The 17,383-nt window shown below is 42.4% G+C and overlaps 1 protein-coding gene across 1 annotated transcript in view; it reads right to left on the reverse strand.

The window, feature by feature from the left end:
* Positions 1 to 17,383, reverse strand: part of LOC139743198 (uncharacterized) — a 151,072-nt gene that overhangs the window by 88,519 nt on the left and 45,170 nt on the right. Inside the window, exons 43-55 of the mRNA XM_071653697.1 lie at positions 17,065 to 17,216; positions 14,286 to 14,483; positions 13,100 to 13,295; positions 11,555 to 11,760; positions 10,497 to 10,736; positions 9,787 to 9,990; positions 8,837 to 9,004; positions 6,561 to 6,843; positions 5,626 to 5,873; positions 4,864 to 5,001; positions 4,233 to 4,422; positions 3,150 to 3,331; positions 461 to 685 (exon numbers count right to left, since the gene is read on the reverse strand). Coding sequence (XP_071509798.1) covers positions 461 to 685; positions 3,150 to 3,331; positions 4,233 to 4,422; positions 4,864 to 5,001; positions 5,626 to 5,873; positions 6,561 to 6,843; positions 8,837 to 9,004; positions 9,787 to 9,990; positions 10,497 to 10,736; positions 11,555 to 11,760; positions 13,100 to 13,295; positions 14,286 to 14,483; positions 17,065 to 17,216 — 2,630 coding nt within the window. The remainder of the gene's footprint in view (positions 1 to 460; positions 686 to 3,149; positions 3,332 to 4,232; positions 4,423 to 4,863; positions 5,002 to 5,625; positions 5,874 to 6,560; positions 6,844 to 8,836; positions 9,005 to 9,786; positions 9,991 to 10,496; positions 10,737 to 11,554; positions 11,761 to 13,099; positions 13,296 to 14,285; positions 14,484 to 17,064; positions 17,217 to 17,383) is intronic.

The following is a 17,383-nucleotide window of genomic DNA, read 5'->3' on the forward strand; positions in this document are numbered from 1 at the left end:
AATAGTAACAGTTAGTGGTGCATCAACATTTCACAATAACTTGTTTAAATCAATGTCTCTGTTCTGTGTTTGTGATGATGTATGTACCTATGGTTGAATTTACAGTAAAGTTTACTTTTTACATAATGATAGCACAATATATTTCACGTTTTCAATATGACAAATTATATCATGATTTATTCCTATTATATTCTCTTTCTGATCTCATACTTTTCAAACACCCCAACCCCCAGATGTTAATCAGACAACAGCGAAAAACAGTAACAACTTCAAATCCCAAATATGGAAGTTATGCTGAGTCACACACATCGTAGAAAAACTATTTGTCTCGAGTATCATATGTGCAACATACCACCCACACAATACACATACAAGAACTTACAGTGTATAAACTTATGAATGAGAAGATGTTGTATCCAAGAAGAGTTCTTTTCTTTTTTCGTGTCTACCATCAACTCACCTTCAATGACCTCCTCTGGCACGCAGTAGAAGCCGGCCGGACACTCCAAGCACTCGGCGGCCTGGGTCAAGTTGGTGAAGTAGCCCGGCTCGCAGGGGACGGGAAGAGGGCTTCCCGTGGGACAGTGCAGGCCGATGCTGCAGGGGTAGTCGTCCGGGTTCGGAACGCTCTGGCCCGGCGGACAGTAGAAGCCCGGGTCGCACTGAGCAGAAGGCGCTGAGAGCCCTGTGGAGACAAAAGCGAGCAAAGCATTATGGGGGCTGTGTGGTGGTTTTTAGTCATGGGGAACATTTTAAAAAGTCCTTGCAATGACAAGATTAAGAATTCAGTATAAACCATTACCTGATTTCCTCAATGAATAGCATATCTTCTACCTTGCCTTATTGCCGGTAAGTACAAATATCTCGAATTGTCACTTTATAGAGGTCATGTGACCATTTCAATGTTTTTAATCAACTACTGTATACATGTAGTTACTACTACAACTCCTTCGCACGCCATCCTTACATGTTATCACCGACACATTTTTTTATCAATTTCATTCCAATAGAAAAATTCAGTGAAAATTAATAAGAATGCCATGACAATTATCTTCAACCCACTGCCAAAGAAATTCAAACTTCAAAATATTTTTGTGGAAAGGTTGAAGGATCTGTGCATACAAATGCAGGCCTCGAATTAACCGACGGCCACCGACGGCCATGGCCGTCGGTGCCCCTCTCGTTGGCCGCAATGCCTTTTGTTTTTTGATCAAAGTTACGGCCAAAAAAAATGTGCCCTTTTTCTTGGGGCCGTGGTGCCCTTTTAGAATGAAAGTTATTATTTATGACGTATGATATGCCCTTTCTCAAAGTCTCTTTAATAAGCTTGAACAACTTTCCTGATCTCAAATATCATACCTTCAGTTCACTCGCGTCCCGATATATCTGATTCAAACTCAAAGTATCTTTCCGAGATACGAGACGACGTGTACCTACATGTACGCCCGACCGGCTTTTACCGTCCCGACTAGTGGACTGCCTCCGCAGCGCAGCGGCCGCGAGTATACAAATATCGACTGCTGCAGAGGGAGATGGTAAAACTATTTGCACCGAGGTGATTTCTCAACAGTGCTTATGTCCCGAGACGAAGTCGAGGGACATGGCACTGTTGAGAAATCACCGAGGTCAAATAGTTTTACCATGGCCCGAAAGAAAGCAGTCGATATTTGTTTTATATCCCTCTCGAGCATTTTACTAGAGTAATGACGGTTCCCTTTTGGAAAAATGTGCAGGTTTCTTGAACGATAAATCTACCGTTAGGCCGTAGCTGTGCAGCAGCAGTGCGTGCAGCGCGTAGCGAACGACACCGCTGCGCTGTTGTTGATTCCTACACACGAGCTACACTACTACACAGCGTGCAAAACTCCGAAAGATCGAGGAGGTCCAGGACTACGTTAGAAGTAGGCCTAAAGCAGCTTCGTTACCCAGATCATCTTCAAAATCGGTTTTAGTTTATTCCCAATTCGTACCTGATATGGTGTCCTCCTGCGATCATTCCTCCGTTACTTGAACCAGTCACTTTGTCAATTGAGCTGAATGCATTGATCACACTAATTGCAAATAACGTTACACACACACGCCATCGCACCACAGATTTCTGTAATTATGCCGTCGCGCAATTCCAAAGCGCTGCTAGCGCTAGCTACAAGCCACGCACAGGACTGTCGCTCAAAAGTATCGCTACTACGCGCACTGCGTACATTCTTAAGTGAGAAATGTCGATATCGATCGCACGATCACGATGGGTGCAGATCGTGGATTCCCAAAAGTACTATATCCCGCTGGCTAGTAACCAATTGCACCGCATCCAGCTGCTCGTAGCTAGCTAGTAAAACTACACCATGTTCGTGCTCTGTACAATCCTATGGCAAGAAGCTTTACATGAGGGATATAATATGTACTAGCTAGGCAGCGCATATTCAGATAGAGTAGTGAAGAGTGAACTCCAAGTTCACCAAGAAAAAAAGAAAAATCCCACGATGCCAAGGTGTGCCAGACTGGGGAATGGGGAGGGGTGGAGAGAGAGAGAGACCAATCAACAGAAGAAACCGCGCGTACTTGGCGCATTCTTGGAGGTCATGAACTGTCTGTCACAGACTAATCATAGCAATCTACACGCGCACGCAAATTCCTTTGCCTTGTGGTTTTGCCAGCCAGCTGTCGGAATGTGCTTTGAAGTTTCATGGCAGCCTGGCTGGCCTGAAAGGGTGTCGAGTTTCAATCAATACCTACTGTTGTTTTATTCCTGTTTAAAAAAAATGTTGTTTCACTGATAGAAACGCGGAGATCGGGAATGTGTTACAGCTGTAGGGAAGAGGTTTTTGTTGTGTGTTGCACTTTGTGTGTGTGTGTGTGTGTGTGTTTGTTTGTTTTTCTCGGTTTGTTTTTCTTCTTTCTTTTTTCATAAACACCAAACATGCCCTTTCCAATGTGGCCTTGGTGCCCCTCTGACTGACTTAAGTGCCCTGGCCTCTTGGAAAAAGTGCCCTTTTCTAAATGGCCGTGCCCCTCCAAAATCCTATTTCGAGGCCTGCAAATGCACATAAACACACACCCACACCCACATAACACACACACACACACACACACACACACACAAACACACACACACACACACACACACACACACAAGAGTTCAGCACATGTACCTGTGTCATTACAGTACCAGCCCTCATCACAGTCCACACACTGGCTAACATTCCATCTCTCCAGTGTGTTGCTGTATGTCCCCGCTGGACACGGCTCGGGAGTGGCCGACCCCTCCGGACAGTAGTGACCGATGGGGCAGGAGACGTTGGTGGCGTCCCAAGACCCGAGGACGCAGTAAAACCTGCCACAAGACAAACACGCATAGGCCAGGTGAGATCAGAATGTTACCAAAACCATTAGACATTCAAAGGATTGTACAATATACGTGTACAGTAAGCTGATATGGCAGTATATGGCGAACCACTGTAGGTCAGTACAGGACACCTGTGCCAATGACCATAGTACAAAGTGGTCAGTAACATTGCGATTCTGATAACCACTTTACAAGATCTTTATCCTGCTAGTTATCAGAACTAGGGTTGGATCTCTTTTATGCAATTTCTTGTGGAATGTCCCCTTCAAAGAAAGAGGGCCTCACAGAGGGATATGCAACATACTGTATACGTATGAGTTGTGCATCAAATGAAAAAAGAGAAGTGTATCTTTCAATCCATGTACATCTCATAAAACAAATATTATGTGATTATGATCGCAAAGAATTGCAATGAAATTGGTTTCATTTTTTCTGGGACACGCTGTACAGTACTGACCTTGTATGACACACTCAGGTACAAAGGCAGATGGTATGCCAACATCAGTAAAATTTGTTCCTATACAACTTGCATCCCTTGTAGACAGCATTATTACCTACACATCTATACTTCTCTACCAAATTCATCTTGACATGAGACCAACAATGGCAGCATAGGTTCCATAGCATTTGCTCCTGTGACAATTGCTCCTATGAAATACCTGCATGCTAAGCCAACCATAAATTCTACCTTCAGACATAACCCTAACCCTAATCCAAATCCTCACAGCAAACTTAAACCTAAAACCCTATCACAATCCTAATCCTAACCCTAAGACCTAGGAGAAAATAAGAGCAGAGCAATTGTTGCAGGAGCAAATGTCATGTTATCCATCCTGACTCAGTAACGGCACCATCACCAGTCCCTGGCGCATCTCCCTATTTCACTCACCCTTCCATGCACAGTCCAGAGGTGTTGGTCAGTCCGGTCTGAGAGCAGTGGTGACCAGGCGTACACAGCTGGCAGTCTCCCTCGGCCTGAAGTCCGTACTGGTCACTGAATGACCCCTTGGGACAAGGGACGGGGTCCGTGGTGCCCTCTGGACAGTAGTGACCAGGGGTACACTCATTGGCATCGTCGCCTGTGGGGGGCCATCAGAGAAAACAGATTGAATTGACTCCACTCCAAAATTTCACCTCAAAATCATTACTTTGTCATTATGTGATAAAAAATACTTATAATGTAGCATTATTCTAGCATCATTATTCTGAGGCACAGAGTGGTTAAAAGCACAATGATAAACCACAGATACATGTACCTAAAAATAAATCATGCAAAGGAAAACATACATTTCTTTAGAGCTCTCCTAACTGCATCATTCATTTGAGTTAAAAATTATGTACATTTACACTATGAGAGATAATGTGAGATTCTTTCACATACACGTACAGTATTTATATACAAACAAGTTCTCATTTCTAAAACCCATGAAAAATTCTACCACTAAAATGTTTCCATATGGGTGTTACAGTAAAATCAGCACATCCTCAGTGGGTTGAAACGGACACTTCTCTCTCCTCACCTTGACTTGGAGCCGAGATGTTGGCGTACTGCTTGCAGAAGAAGCCCGCATCACAGAGCTCCTGGGGGTACACCATCCCCGGGGTGGGGCAGTAGTATCCTCCCAGACAGGGGCTACAAAGGCTCTCCTCGGTCAAACCTGCACAATCAATATTCATCGTTTTAACTCTTTGACTTCATACAATACTTGCTGGCAATACAGTCGGGTGAATATGCACTACAGCTCTCTCTGGCAAATTGCATTTTGTTACATTGCATAAATTATCATAAGCAAGTAACCATGGTAGCATTAAGTGGCATCTACATAATTCTCTCACTCAAATCAAAATAAGAATTATAATCATTGGCTTGCTGTGTTTAATATATTGCACCACAATACTGTGATAGGACAATTTTCAGCAATGCATTAAACATGATAACTAAACAAACACCCATCAAAATACAATAACAACAAAGCCATGAGTGTTAGTTGTGATGAACATGTGTTCAAAAATTGCTTCAAATATCACAAGTATGCTCTCAAATAAAACCATAATTTGCACATTCTACTGGGCTATACGCATGTTGGTGTAATTGGCAGAAGTTTTTCTACTCTAAACTTTGTATCCATCTAGGTGATTGTCAGAAAAGACTACATGGCATCTTTATGAAATACATAATACCAAATGAATAATACCTGAATTCATCAGGTGACTGTAAGCAAAGACTACATGACATCTTTATGAAATGAATCATACCAAGAACTAAAAACCCCCTTTCTCACCTGTCTGGTTATTAAAAGTACCGATGGGGCACGGGAACTCCACGTCGTATCTGGTCCCGGCGGGACAGTAGTGTCCCGGGGGACAGAGTCCCGTGTAGTTGAGTGAGACCGGCGAGATGGTGTTGTCACAGTAGTACCCGGCAGGGCACTCCTTGCACGAACTTTGGCCCTCCTCGTTCTGGTGGGTGCCGTTCTCGCAGATCTGGGGTTCAAAGCTCCCCACGACACAGTAATAACCCACCGGACAGCTGAAATTCAGTTAAAAAAGGACAGTTATGCAATGAGGCGAGGAGGCAAGCTATCTTTTTGTATTATCTACTCTTTTATATCCTACAAGTACAGTCACGTATATGAATACAAATTAATGAAATTGCAACTGACTGAGAAACTGCCCTTCATTGATGGAAATAAACTCCAATTATTCAATGTTTTGAGTAATAGCCATGAGAAAAAAATCATGGGGACACATGCTCTGGTTGGATTCGAACCCTTAATCTTGTGATTGTGAGACAGGCTCTATACCCTCTAGATCACCAAGTTTCTGCCCAACAGCCAAATTTAATGCAACTGTCTTTAACAGGCATCAGTGTGAATTCTCTCTTATACTGTCATACATCTCTTACATTACATGCTTGAAAATTTCACAATTTTTTTATGAGCCAAGGTTCTAAAAAGTAAAATCCAAGTAAAAGTGTTTGTCTACACAATGCATTGAATGCAAGTGGCAATCTCTAAAAATTTAATGCCGCAATAAAGACCGTCGCCTCAAATTATGCAGAAGTTTCGTGCCACATACGTTTCTGGTTTTATATATATTGGTCTCAAACTATAGACATACAAACTGTACACATCGAGATTACTGAGAGTGCGTGGAACATATCACTAGACAGGGTGTGATAACTGGACATGGTCACGCAAAAGTTGGCTATACTCACATGTACTCCGCCGGTGCTGACACGTTCTGGCCTCCAGGGCAGTAGAAGCCGGCGTCACACTGCCCAGCTGACTCCTCTCGCCCCACCCCGGGGCAAAACTCTCCGAGGGGGCATGGGAGGCAGTCTTCCATCGCATCATTCTGCTGCGAGTTGAGGTAGTACCCGGTGGGACAGGCCAGAGGGGCGGGGCTGCCTACCGGACAATAGTGACCAACAGGACACACGCTTCCGGTGGTGTTGTCAGTGGGGGCGGGGTCTGATGCTCCCAAAGTGCAGTAAAACCCTATAGAGAGGAGAGGGGAAGATGAAATATTGCTAAAAGTTAGGCATTAAGACATCATTCTGTTCAAAGTACGTAGAAACACATTGCTACTCTGACTTCCCCTCACAGGCGTCCACCATTCCAATTACAAGTCTATGAAATTCATATGATTCACAAAGACACTCACACTACGATCAAATTCTACATTTTATGCCTGTCATCATTTGTACAGCATAACTGAACAGAGGTAAAAACTGGTAAAAACTGGTAAACAAAGACAAAAACTGACAATCTCAGAAATTTTGAGTATTTTACAGATTATCAAAAATGCAAGATCTGCATTAATACAAACATATGATGCACATGTGTGAACAACATTCATCTTGAAATAATATGAGAGTGTTTATTTGTGTTTGACACCATGAAATCTCTCCCAGAACATCTTTATTAGACATTTAGTTTCCTGAGGCTGAAAATGCCATATTAAAAGACCACATTGACTCTGAGTACACAAGATACAATGGAACCTGTATATCCTGCAAAGTCATGGAACATATCATGCTGAGTCACTTATCCAAGCACATAGCAGTAAACAACATCTTTGCAGACTCCCAGCATGGTTTTAGACAAGGCTTATCAACTACAACACAACTCACTTCTGCTGTCAATGACTGGTCTCAGACACTCCAAAATCGCAGCCAATCTGATGTCATCTTTCTAGACTTCCAGAAAGCCTTTGACAGGGTGCCACATGAGCGACTTTCTATTAAGCTACGCTATTATGGCATTACTGGAGAGTCTCTCAACTGGATATGTGCTTTCTTGGCTGATAGGTCACAAGCTGTAGTCGTTGATGGAACCAAATCATCGTGGAAGGAGGTCTCATCAGGAGTTCCGCAGGGTTCCATTATTGGCCCTACCCTCTTTCTACTGTTCATCAACGACATCCAGGATGGCATGTCGTCACCCATCCGTCTGTATGCTGATGACTGTGTGACTTATCGGGAAATTAGGTCAGAAGATGACTACAACACTCTACAACAAGATCTCCAGACATTATCATTATGGTCATCCAAGTGGCTCATGAATTTCAACATCAAGAAGTGCGGAGTAATGTCAATCACTCGAAAACGCAATCCTAAAATCTACAAATACCACCTTCAGAATGGTGTAATTCCAAGAGTTACGGAGTATAAATACCTTGGAGTAACTGTAACACCTGACCTACGCTGGAATACACACTGTCAAAACATCAGGTGCAGGGCCAGCAAGACCCTGGGACTTATACGCCGAACATTGCCATCATGCTCAAAGGAAGTGAAGTGTAGAGCCTACACAGCATTGGTTAGGCCTAAACTGGAGTATGCCTCTGAGGTTTGGAACCCTCACACCTTGACGTCCATTAACAGCCTCGAACAAGTGCAGAGGGCAGCAGCCCGGTTTGTTGCTGGTGACTACAGATGGTCTACATCATCTACCCGTCTGGTGTCGGCACACGGATGGAACACGTTACACCACCGGCGACTCCTGGACCAATGTTCACTTTTTTACAAAATCCACTATGGAGTGGTAAGCCTACCATTGCCCTCAGCGGTTACCCCTGCAACCTACTATGGAAGGAACGATCATGACCTCAAGTTCAACATACCCAAGACAACTATTGATGCATTCAAGTACTCATTCTTTCCAAGGACAATTTGGATCTGGAACCGCCTACCTAGTCAAGTTGTACATGCCACCACCTTAACAACATTCAGAGAAGCTGCTCTCCCATGTATTACAACCCTGCAGCCTTCTTCTGGATCACTCATCCTTTAAAGGAGGATGCATTCAGATTTTATTCGCACAGTGCACACTTTTATTGTAAATAGAGATCATCACCATGGCACCTCCCAATGGCACACATGTGTAGTTTCATCCCAGTATAGCTTCTTTGAGCTGCGAGAGGGATTACAGTATCAAGTATCAAGTATCAAGAAAGAAACCTGAGTGTGTGGTCCCTAGATCAACAAACCTGCTGAACAGTTTCCTGTAGGCTCCTCGAGACCAGCCGTCTGACAGTACATCCCAGGGGTGCAGTCTGATGGGGCGTAGGATGCAACGGGGCAGAAGGTTCCCGGCATGCATTCCCCTCCTGCGATCAGAGTCGTGGCAGATGTCGAGTTCCCTGAGCAGTACCAGCCTGACGGGTAGACAAAACCAAGACAGAACCAGATTATTTCTCCTGTTTCTCTCCCTAACATAGCATTTACTTGTTTGAAAATTTGTCAAATCACCAATTAAGTCCACCTTAACCCCTTGAGGACGAGTCCCGAGTATACTCGGGCATGTGTCTATGGAAAATGCATGTTGTAGCAAAATCAGTCCATCCTCAACAAGTTAGAAGGATGCCATCCCATCATACTTGTAGATTAATCTCCTCATTGCCAGAGCAGCATCTCATGAAACTGTCAGTCCCCCAAAAATTGTTTTAAGTTACTGATATCCTTGCATGTGACTGGCTGAGAGCAAATTTATTGGTGAAAATCACTGATGAAATGCCCTCCCCCTGGTCTCACCATCTAACCAGGTCTCCATGTTATGGCTTGCGGACTCTACGAGTGTTGGATCAGATGTGCTGAGTGTAATATTGAGGAACATACAAATTTTAGCATGGGGCTAAGTATTGACTTGAACTCATGCGCTGACATTCAAGAGTACAAAGCCTACACCACAGGACCACTTCTACTCCTCCAAACTCTTACACACATTGAGGACAGGGCTGATCTTGCTATAATACGCATTTCCCATTAACCCGTTGAGGACAAGTCCCGAGTATACTCGGGCAGGTGTCTATGGGAGGTGCGTGTTGTAGCAAAATCATATCGTCCTCAACCTGCCCGAATATACTCAGGACTGGCCTTCAATGGGTTAATATCCCCTGCTCCTACCGCCAATCTATTCAACATCCACTGCTCCTCCTACCTGGGTCACATGGTCCCGTTGGGTATCCCAGACCGTCCATCTCACAGTAGTAGCCCCCAGGGCACGAGATGCAGTCAGCCCTCTCAGTGGCATGGGTCGTGTTGAAGTACGTCCCCGCCGGGCACGGATTCTCAAACTCTGACGCTGTCCCGACGGGGCAGTAATGACCCTCTGGACATGGGGTGTCCTCGTATGTCACAGCTCCTAAAGAGGGGACAAAATGATGACATAATGCACTGAAAATGTAGATTCTCATACGGTAAAAATCTGTAGCTTGATGAAAATAATTCTAATAAATAAGCAAGAGGGGCCAATGTCTTGTGCATCAAAGCAATGCCCCACTGCAAATATGTCAAATGAATATTGAAGAACTTCTTTGTTTGAGGGCCAATATTATTCCAACAGTAATTCAAACTCTGAAAAAAATAAATGTTTGAGATAGTACCAACAGCTATTTAAAGCTTTTTTTTCCAAATGATAGAAGGCATCATTTCAGTTTTTGCACATCATTTTACCACTTTATCCTATTGTTATGAACTACATATTACTACCACACAGAACACTACTTCATAATATATACAATTTTCATCATTCTGGTTTTCATGAAATACAGGTACATAAACTGAAGTTATGATGCATGTACAGCTGTATTTACTACATTTGTACCGAGTTAGTTGTATAGAAGCTGCAATTTAAGGAGTGATGATTACCTGTGAGGCAGTAGTATCCCTCGGGGCAATCCCAGCATGTCGCCAGTCCAGTCGTGTTGGCGTAGGAGCCCGCCAGGCACTGAATGGGTTGATCTGAACCAAGAGGGCAGTATGACCCCTCGGGGCAGATCCCACCCACGCCCGTGTGCTCACCCAGCACAGCACAGCTCCCATTGACCAGGGTCGAGTTGTTGTTTCCGTTGGGGTCGGCTCGGTCAACGCCGTACTCACAGAAGTGACCTGGATGAAAGGAAATTGATCGTAAGTTGATCACAACGGATTAAGACTATCATAATCTCTGTACACACCTTGTTAATATAGTGTACTTTATCTGCCAATGAGTCAACTATGAACAAATTTCACACATAAACCGACGGAGGGGTAATCAATGCGACAAGCAGGGGGTTACAATCGAAACGCATTCAGATGATGAATTATTGAAACATTGATGACATGGGGGTTGTCAAGCATTCAAAGGGGCTTAGAACATGGGAGAGATTAATGGTTATTTAAAATAACATATTCATTAGATGATGATAATTTATGTATGATGAAGATGTATGGAAAACCTGTGTATCAACCTTGTATTCATCATTATCATTATCATGTCTATCAACACTGTCAATACTGTCTTTATCACAAAATAAGCCACAAAAGTCTCAGAAAGGCTGTACAACACATACAGTGTAAATAGATGGCGCAACATACTGTCTTGTAAATCTGTTGTATTTCAATATAATGATGATTAAATCTCATGATCATCAACATCATCATTTGTTATATTTTTTGAATGATTAATGACTACCATCAGTAACAATGGTAAGAAGATACACATGATGGTGACGATTACCATAACGATGACCATGATGATGACCATGCTAATTACATGTATAAAAGAATGGAAATGACTACAGGTTTATGTTGGCAATACTACCGACAGGACTTAAATTAACTACAATGCCCAGACGGGTGATGATGATGATGATGATGATCCACAGCATTTGTATAGCACCATATATGAGTTGTCGAAACATTCAAAGGCACAGATGCCTTCTCACCTGGGTCACAGAGAGTGATGTAGTCCGTCTGGGCCATCTCTCCACAGTAGTAGCCTCCGGGACACTGGCGACACTGCAGGATGTCAGCAAGACCGGTCTCATTGTTGTAGGTTCCCCTTGGACACGGCTGCCAGTCAATGCCGGTCCCTGTTGGACAGTAGTAGCCCTCTGGACATGGTCCAATCAGGTTGCCCAGGACACAGTACCTGTAATTCAAATAGAGTATAGCGTCAATGGTCTTCAAAGATCTTCAAAGATTACAAGATTAGCATCAATGTCTTCAAAGATCATCAGAGACTGTAAGAATAGTATTAATTGTCTTTAAAAATCTTCAAAGACCTTCAACAGATTATACAATGCAAGAATAGGATCAATATCTTCAAAGAATATAAGAATAGCATTGATGGTCTCTAAAGATTTTCAAAGATTATAAGAATAGCATTCAATAGTCTCCAAAGATCTTCAAAGATTTTAACGATAGCATCAATGGTCTTCAAAGATCTTCAAAGATTATATGAAAAGCGTCAATTGCCTAGTTCAAAGATTTTCAAAGATCTTTAAAGATCTTCAAAGATTATCAGAATAGCATCAATGGTCTTCAAAGATTATAAGAATAGCATTCAATGGTCTTCAAAGTTCTTCAAAGACTTTAAGTATAGCTTTGATTTCATTAAAGTCCATGCCATGATATGATTTCCATCATGACCTGCATCTGTCACCAGTACCACCAACATTTGATGTCATCATTTTCATCATTAGTAGAGTGCAAGTGATATGATCATACAAATCACTATCATTATCAAGTTCTGCTTCTACAATGTATACTCCTTTACCATTACCTACTGCAAAGGTGAATCCAGAGTGGGGTGCACCAGGCACGCACCCCCTCTTTATTTTTTTGTTTTAAAAAAAAATAAATAAAAAGGAAAACATGGGGGGTAGCACGTGCTCCACCCCTTTAATTTTGCAAAGGGTCCTCCCCTTTACGGAATTCCTGGATCCACCTCTGTACTGTACACTCAAATTAACACTTTCCTGTGCCAATGAGTTAAATGTGCACATATATCACAAACATACACTGTACCTACATTGTATGGACAGGAAATTAATATGGCATATGACAGAGGATTCAAGTTGAATGAATATGCAGTACCCAGTGCTATAAGGGATGAGAACCATCAGTGGCTATCGGGTAGAAGCTTGGGAGTCTAGTGGACATGATGCCTGTCTAGCAATTATGAGGTCAAGGGTTCAAATCCAACCTGAGTACAACTTTGTATACGCCCATGATTCTCATAACAGCCATTTCTCTACACTCTGAATAAGCACTGCTTATTTGATGAAGGGCAATTAGTCCACCAGTTGCAATGACATTACCTATACTACCAAACACTACCAAAACTACTGTCACTATCATACAGCTGTGCAATTAACCTATTACCTATGGGAACCTGGTGACCTGTGAATTAAGTCTATGGGGATTCCAAAATTCAGTATGAAACAGGTTAATCACAATGTCACTTCCACAACAACTTCTCTCCTTACCATCCCTCTGGACAGACGAAGCACTCTGAGGCATGGGTCTGGTTCATATACGCTCCGTTCTCACACAGCAGTGGCTCGGTGGAGTTGAGTGGACAGTAGTGGCTAACCGTGCAAGGGTAGTCATATGGGCGTGAAGAGTTTTGTCCGGCCGGACAGTAATAACCGGGCTCGCAGGGTCCTGTCGGTGCATCCAGTCCTGCAGTGAAATCAATCAATGTATTAAAGCCAAAACCTAGTACTTGGAATTCATCTTCCACCATATGGAATTTGCTTGTAATATATTGGAAAGCTTTACCACGAAATTTGTCTTGCTGATGCAATTCGCCTGGATGATGAGTAGTTTTGGAGTACAGGCTGTATTTAGAGGTCCAAAAAGTAGAATAACAAAAGTTGGTGTACCCGACTTTCAGTCCTGATGTGCCTTTCTGTTCTGCTGTGGATATGTAGAATGCTGCTAGAAAAGTATACTTTCTCTATAGTAAAAAGAGTCCAAAATCTAGAATAATGGGGTTTGGAGATTGTGTAACTTGTGTGCGCATTCAATGTGATCAAATGACCCTCCTTTTTCTCAGTTGTGTAGACACTTCACTTCTTTTCACAGCGATATAATGCATAAGCTTGCTTGATGAGACAATTCGTGGAATTCATGAATCATGTTCAAACAGAGAACAAACTTGAGTAGACCAGGTAATCAGAATGGTCCGTCAGTTAACACTTGGGGAAGCATCCACCTTCATTCATTTAGGATCAAACTGACTGCATGAACAATTTTTGTCTATCATTAAAATTGCCAAAATACCATATCTCAGATGGGTGTGTTGGCAAGCACTACTTATATGGATAACATGACGGATTCAGGTCAGCCAACATTCCAACATCCAAATCAGAAAGATTCCACACGGCAATCAGGGAGATATCTGTGTGTCTCATGCATTTCAATGGCCGAAAATAAATCCCAAATCAGGGAGATTTTAATATTCTCTTTTCCAGATATGAACAGATTTTGACATTTTCAGGGAGACTTCTGCAGAATCAGGGAGACTAGGCAGCTCTGTTACATGAATAATTTCATTGCATATGCTTATCTCAGTGAATTTAAAAACACACATGATGGTCGGTACCAATGACATTTTTTCTGCTCATGGGCAAACTGAAACTGCGATCTGGCTTATATTGCTGTACCCACCCTGTGTTTCACAGTAGCTTCCTGGCGTGCAGTACGTGCAGTCCTCCACTGCGTCCTGGCCCAAGTAGGGGTTAAAGGTCCCCTCTGGACAGCCGGTCGGCACGTCCGAGTTCACCGGGCAGTAGTCGCCACGAGTGCAGATGACCTCTGTGCGAGACGAGGATCCAACTGGACAGTAGTAGCCAGGCTCGCAGGGTCCTGTGAAGATGAAGGTAATGGTGTAAAGGTCTCACTATAGACTTCTTATGATTCTTTGTTTCAAAATGAATTGACGGGCCGCTCAAAATGAATATTTGGTAAATATAACCCTAGTGTTACCAATAGACTGGAATCTCTGAAAGACCTTTCTTGTGGAAACCCTCCCTGATCCCCATCAAATGTCCTATACACACACCATGTGCTATCCAAACTAAAACCATTCATACCTTTACCTCCTCATAAATGAGTCTTACTAAAGATGGCAAAGTCATTCTTGTACTTCCTTAATTTTTCTTTAAATGCCTTCTGCAAATCACCACAACTAAAAATAACTTTCTAAACTCTATGTTACAATCTGATCTAGGTTGAATGTTTAACATATTCACCCAATGAATCCAGTGAAGTAACCATCTCCCTTCAAAAAACATTCCCCCCCCCCCAACACACACACACACACACACACACACACACACACATGATGTTGTTTAATTCAAAGACAGTCACTACCTTTCAGCAATCTTAACTTACACTGAGATCAAAGCAATACCAGAAATGATACAAACATTGGGTGTGGCACATGAACATAAAAGTTGCACAACAATTACACCAATAACAATTATTTGCTACTGGTACAGGAGGGAGATTTTCCTACAGACTCCCACGATGCATTGCCAAGCTTCCCACAATGCTTTGCGAACAGGCATTGCCCTATTTTGTCTTCCTCTAACAAGATGCTTCCCATTCAATGACACATTTTCTGTCAGGCCAGCCCCCTTACCTTCAGTCTCTGTGAGGTTGACACTCTCGCAGTAGTAGCCCGCCAGACATGGGGTGCATTCTGAAGTGTTGTGGAGACCCACAGCTGCGCTGAAGGTACCGGCTGGACAAGGGTATGGCTCAGCTGTACCCTCTGGGCAGAAAAAGCCTACAGAGAAACAAATTCCAGGGGAAAATTCTTGAAAATGCAGTTATAGAAATATGACTGCTGTGTCACTATATGTCTTCTTCCATTACCATAGTAACTTCTTGAGTCATGAAGATATAAAATCAGTCTTCTGACTAGGTTATTGTACTTGCAAATCAAAATATCATCGCTGGGGTGACAAGACCTTGTATCTGCAATTTTGGTGAAAATAACTTTTTTTTTTTTTTATTAATAGTCAAATAATGGGTTAAGTGATATCCTGTCCAAATCCGAACTGTCTTACTTCAAATATGAAGCCACCACGGCATTTCAAAGGAAAGGCTTTCCCATTTGCTTTAGTGCTTTGGCCGCTATGTTTTTTGGCTCTCCTGAACATTTGACATTTTGTAGATACGAGGTCTGTCGCCCCAGCGACGATATGTCTTTTGATACTGCAGCAAAAGTTTTGCATATGTACTGGCTCCTGTCTACTCTACTTAGTACATGTTTGAATTTATCAGTTATCACAGATCACTACACATGTGCAGTTCCTTCTCATAAGGCTACAGATATCTTGGTTCATGTATGACACTTCAAAGCAATGCTCTGACTGTGATAAAGCCTTTCTCCACACCAGTTTATCCACACACATCCCAGATTTACTTTCTATTTTCTGCACCATAAACATACTTCCACAGCATTCAACTCGAAATTTCATCTTCAAATCTTGTGTGATCTAGCTCATTGCAATTTGGTCATCCTTAGATCTTTTTCTCTTTACCTGCAGGGCATTCGTCTGCATCATAGCCGAGTCGAGGTGTCGATGTGTTGGCGTACTGTCGGCAGTAGAAACCAGCAGCACACATGGCTGTGGGTGAGGTCAGGCCAACCTCCTCACAGTAGTAACCACCTGTTACAAAGAATGCAATGCGGTTGTTGGTTTTTTGTTTTGTTTTGTTTTGTTTTGTTTTGTTTTGTTTTGTTTTGTTTTGTTTTGGTTTTTTTTGCTCTTTCAAACAAACTGTATTAAAGCTGTCAGAGTTGGTTCTCCATGAATGGTTGTAAGGAAGTGGAAAATCAAATACTGAGATGAAACAGACACTACATGCATATGTCAACCTCCAAAAATGGACAGAAAGCATTTGCCATGAAGATAAATTTCAGTGCCACACTCTTAGGTCAAATGTCACGGCAGGAAAAGTAGTTCGAACACAAAGCATCGCAAATCTACTGTATGTCATGCAAGAATCTCACTGGTGGAGATCAACAAAGAAATAAAAATAAACACAATGGATGTATTCATAATTGGATCAAAGCTACATGTAAGCCTAGATGCTTCTCAAACATGGTAATGGACATTTCACAACAGAGGTCAAAAGGAATGACAGAATATATATTTATAATGTTTGTTTGTTTTCTATTTCACACTAAAAATAACATAGAAAACTTTCCATATCATAAAAACTTAAATCAAAGATTACAAAATTAATGGATTGCCCATTTAAGATTCGTTATTACATTAAGTAGAATGATTCTGTTCTTCCATTGGGTCCAATGAATCACTTGTATTGTGAGTTGTACTGTGATCTATTTATAATTGCTGAATATAAAGGCAAAGGTTTTTTGTAAACACATATAAACTATTAAAAAACAGACTAAGCTACATTGAAGGAGTACCTGAACACGGAGTGCACTGTGACTCGTCAGAGTAGCCCGTTTCGTTGCCATAGGTACCCCTCGGGCAGGGGAACTCGTCCGCCCGCTTGGTGCCGGCCGGGCAGTAGTAACCAGCTGGGCAGGTGATGTTGGCCGTCACTACTCCATTGGAGCTGGAGTAAGTAAAACAGACAGACAGACAGATAGATAGACAGACAGACAGACAGAGATAGACAGACAGACAGACAGAGATATACAGACAGATAGACAGAGATAGATAGACAGACAGAGATAGACAGAGACAAGTAGACAGACAGACAGACAGACAAATAGACAGACA

Source organism: Diadema antillarum, unplaced genomic scaffold, assembly GCF_040938485.1.
Source record: "Diadema antillarum isolate AM-2024a unplaced genomic scaffold, OU_Dant_1.0 seq00001057_RagTag, whole genome shotgun sequence".
In the NCBI taxonomy this organism is placed as follows: domain Eukaryota; kingdom Metazoa; phylum Echinodermata; class Echinoidea; order Diadematoida; family Diadematidae; genus Diadema; species Diadema antillarum.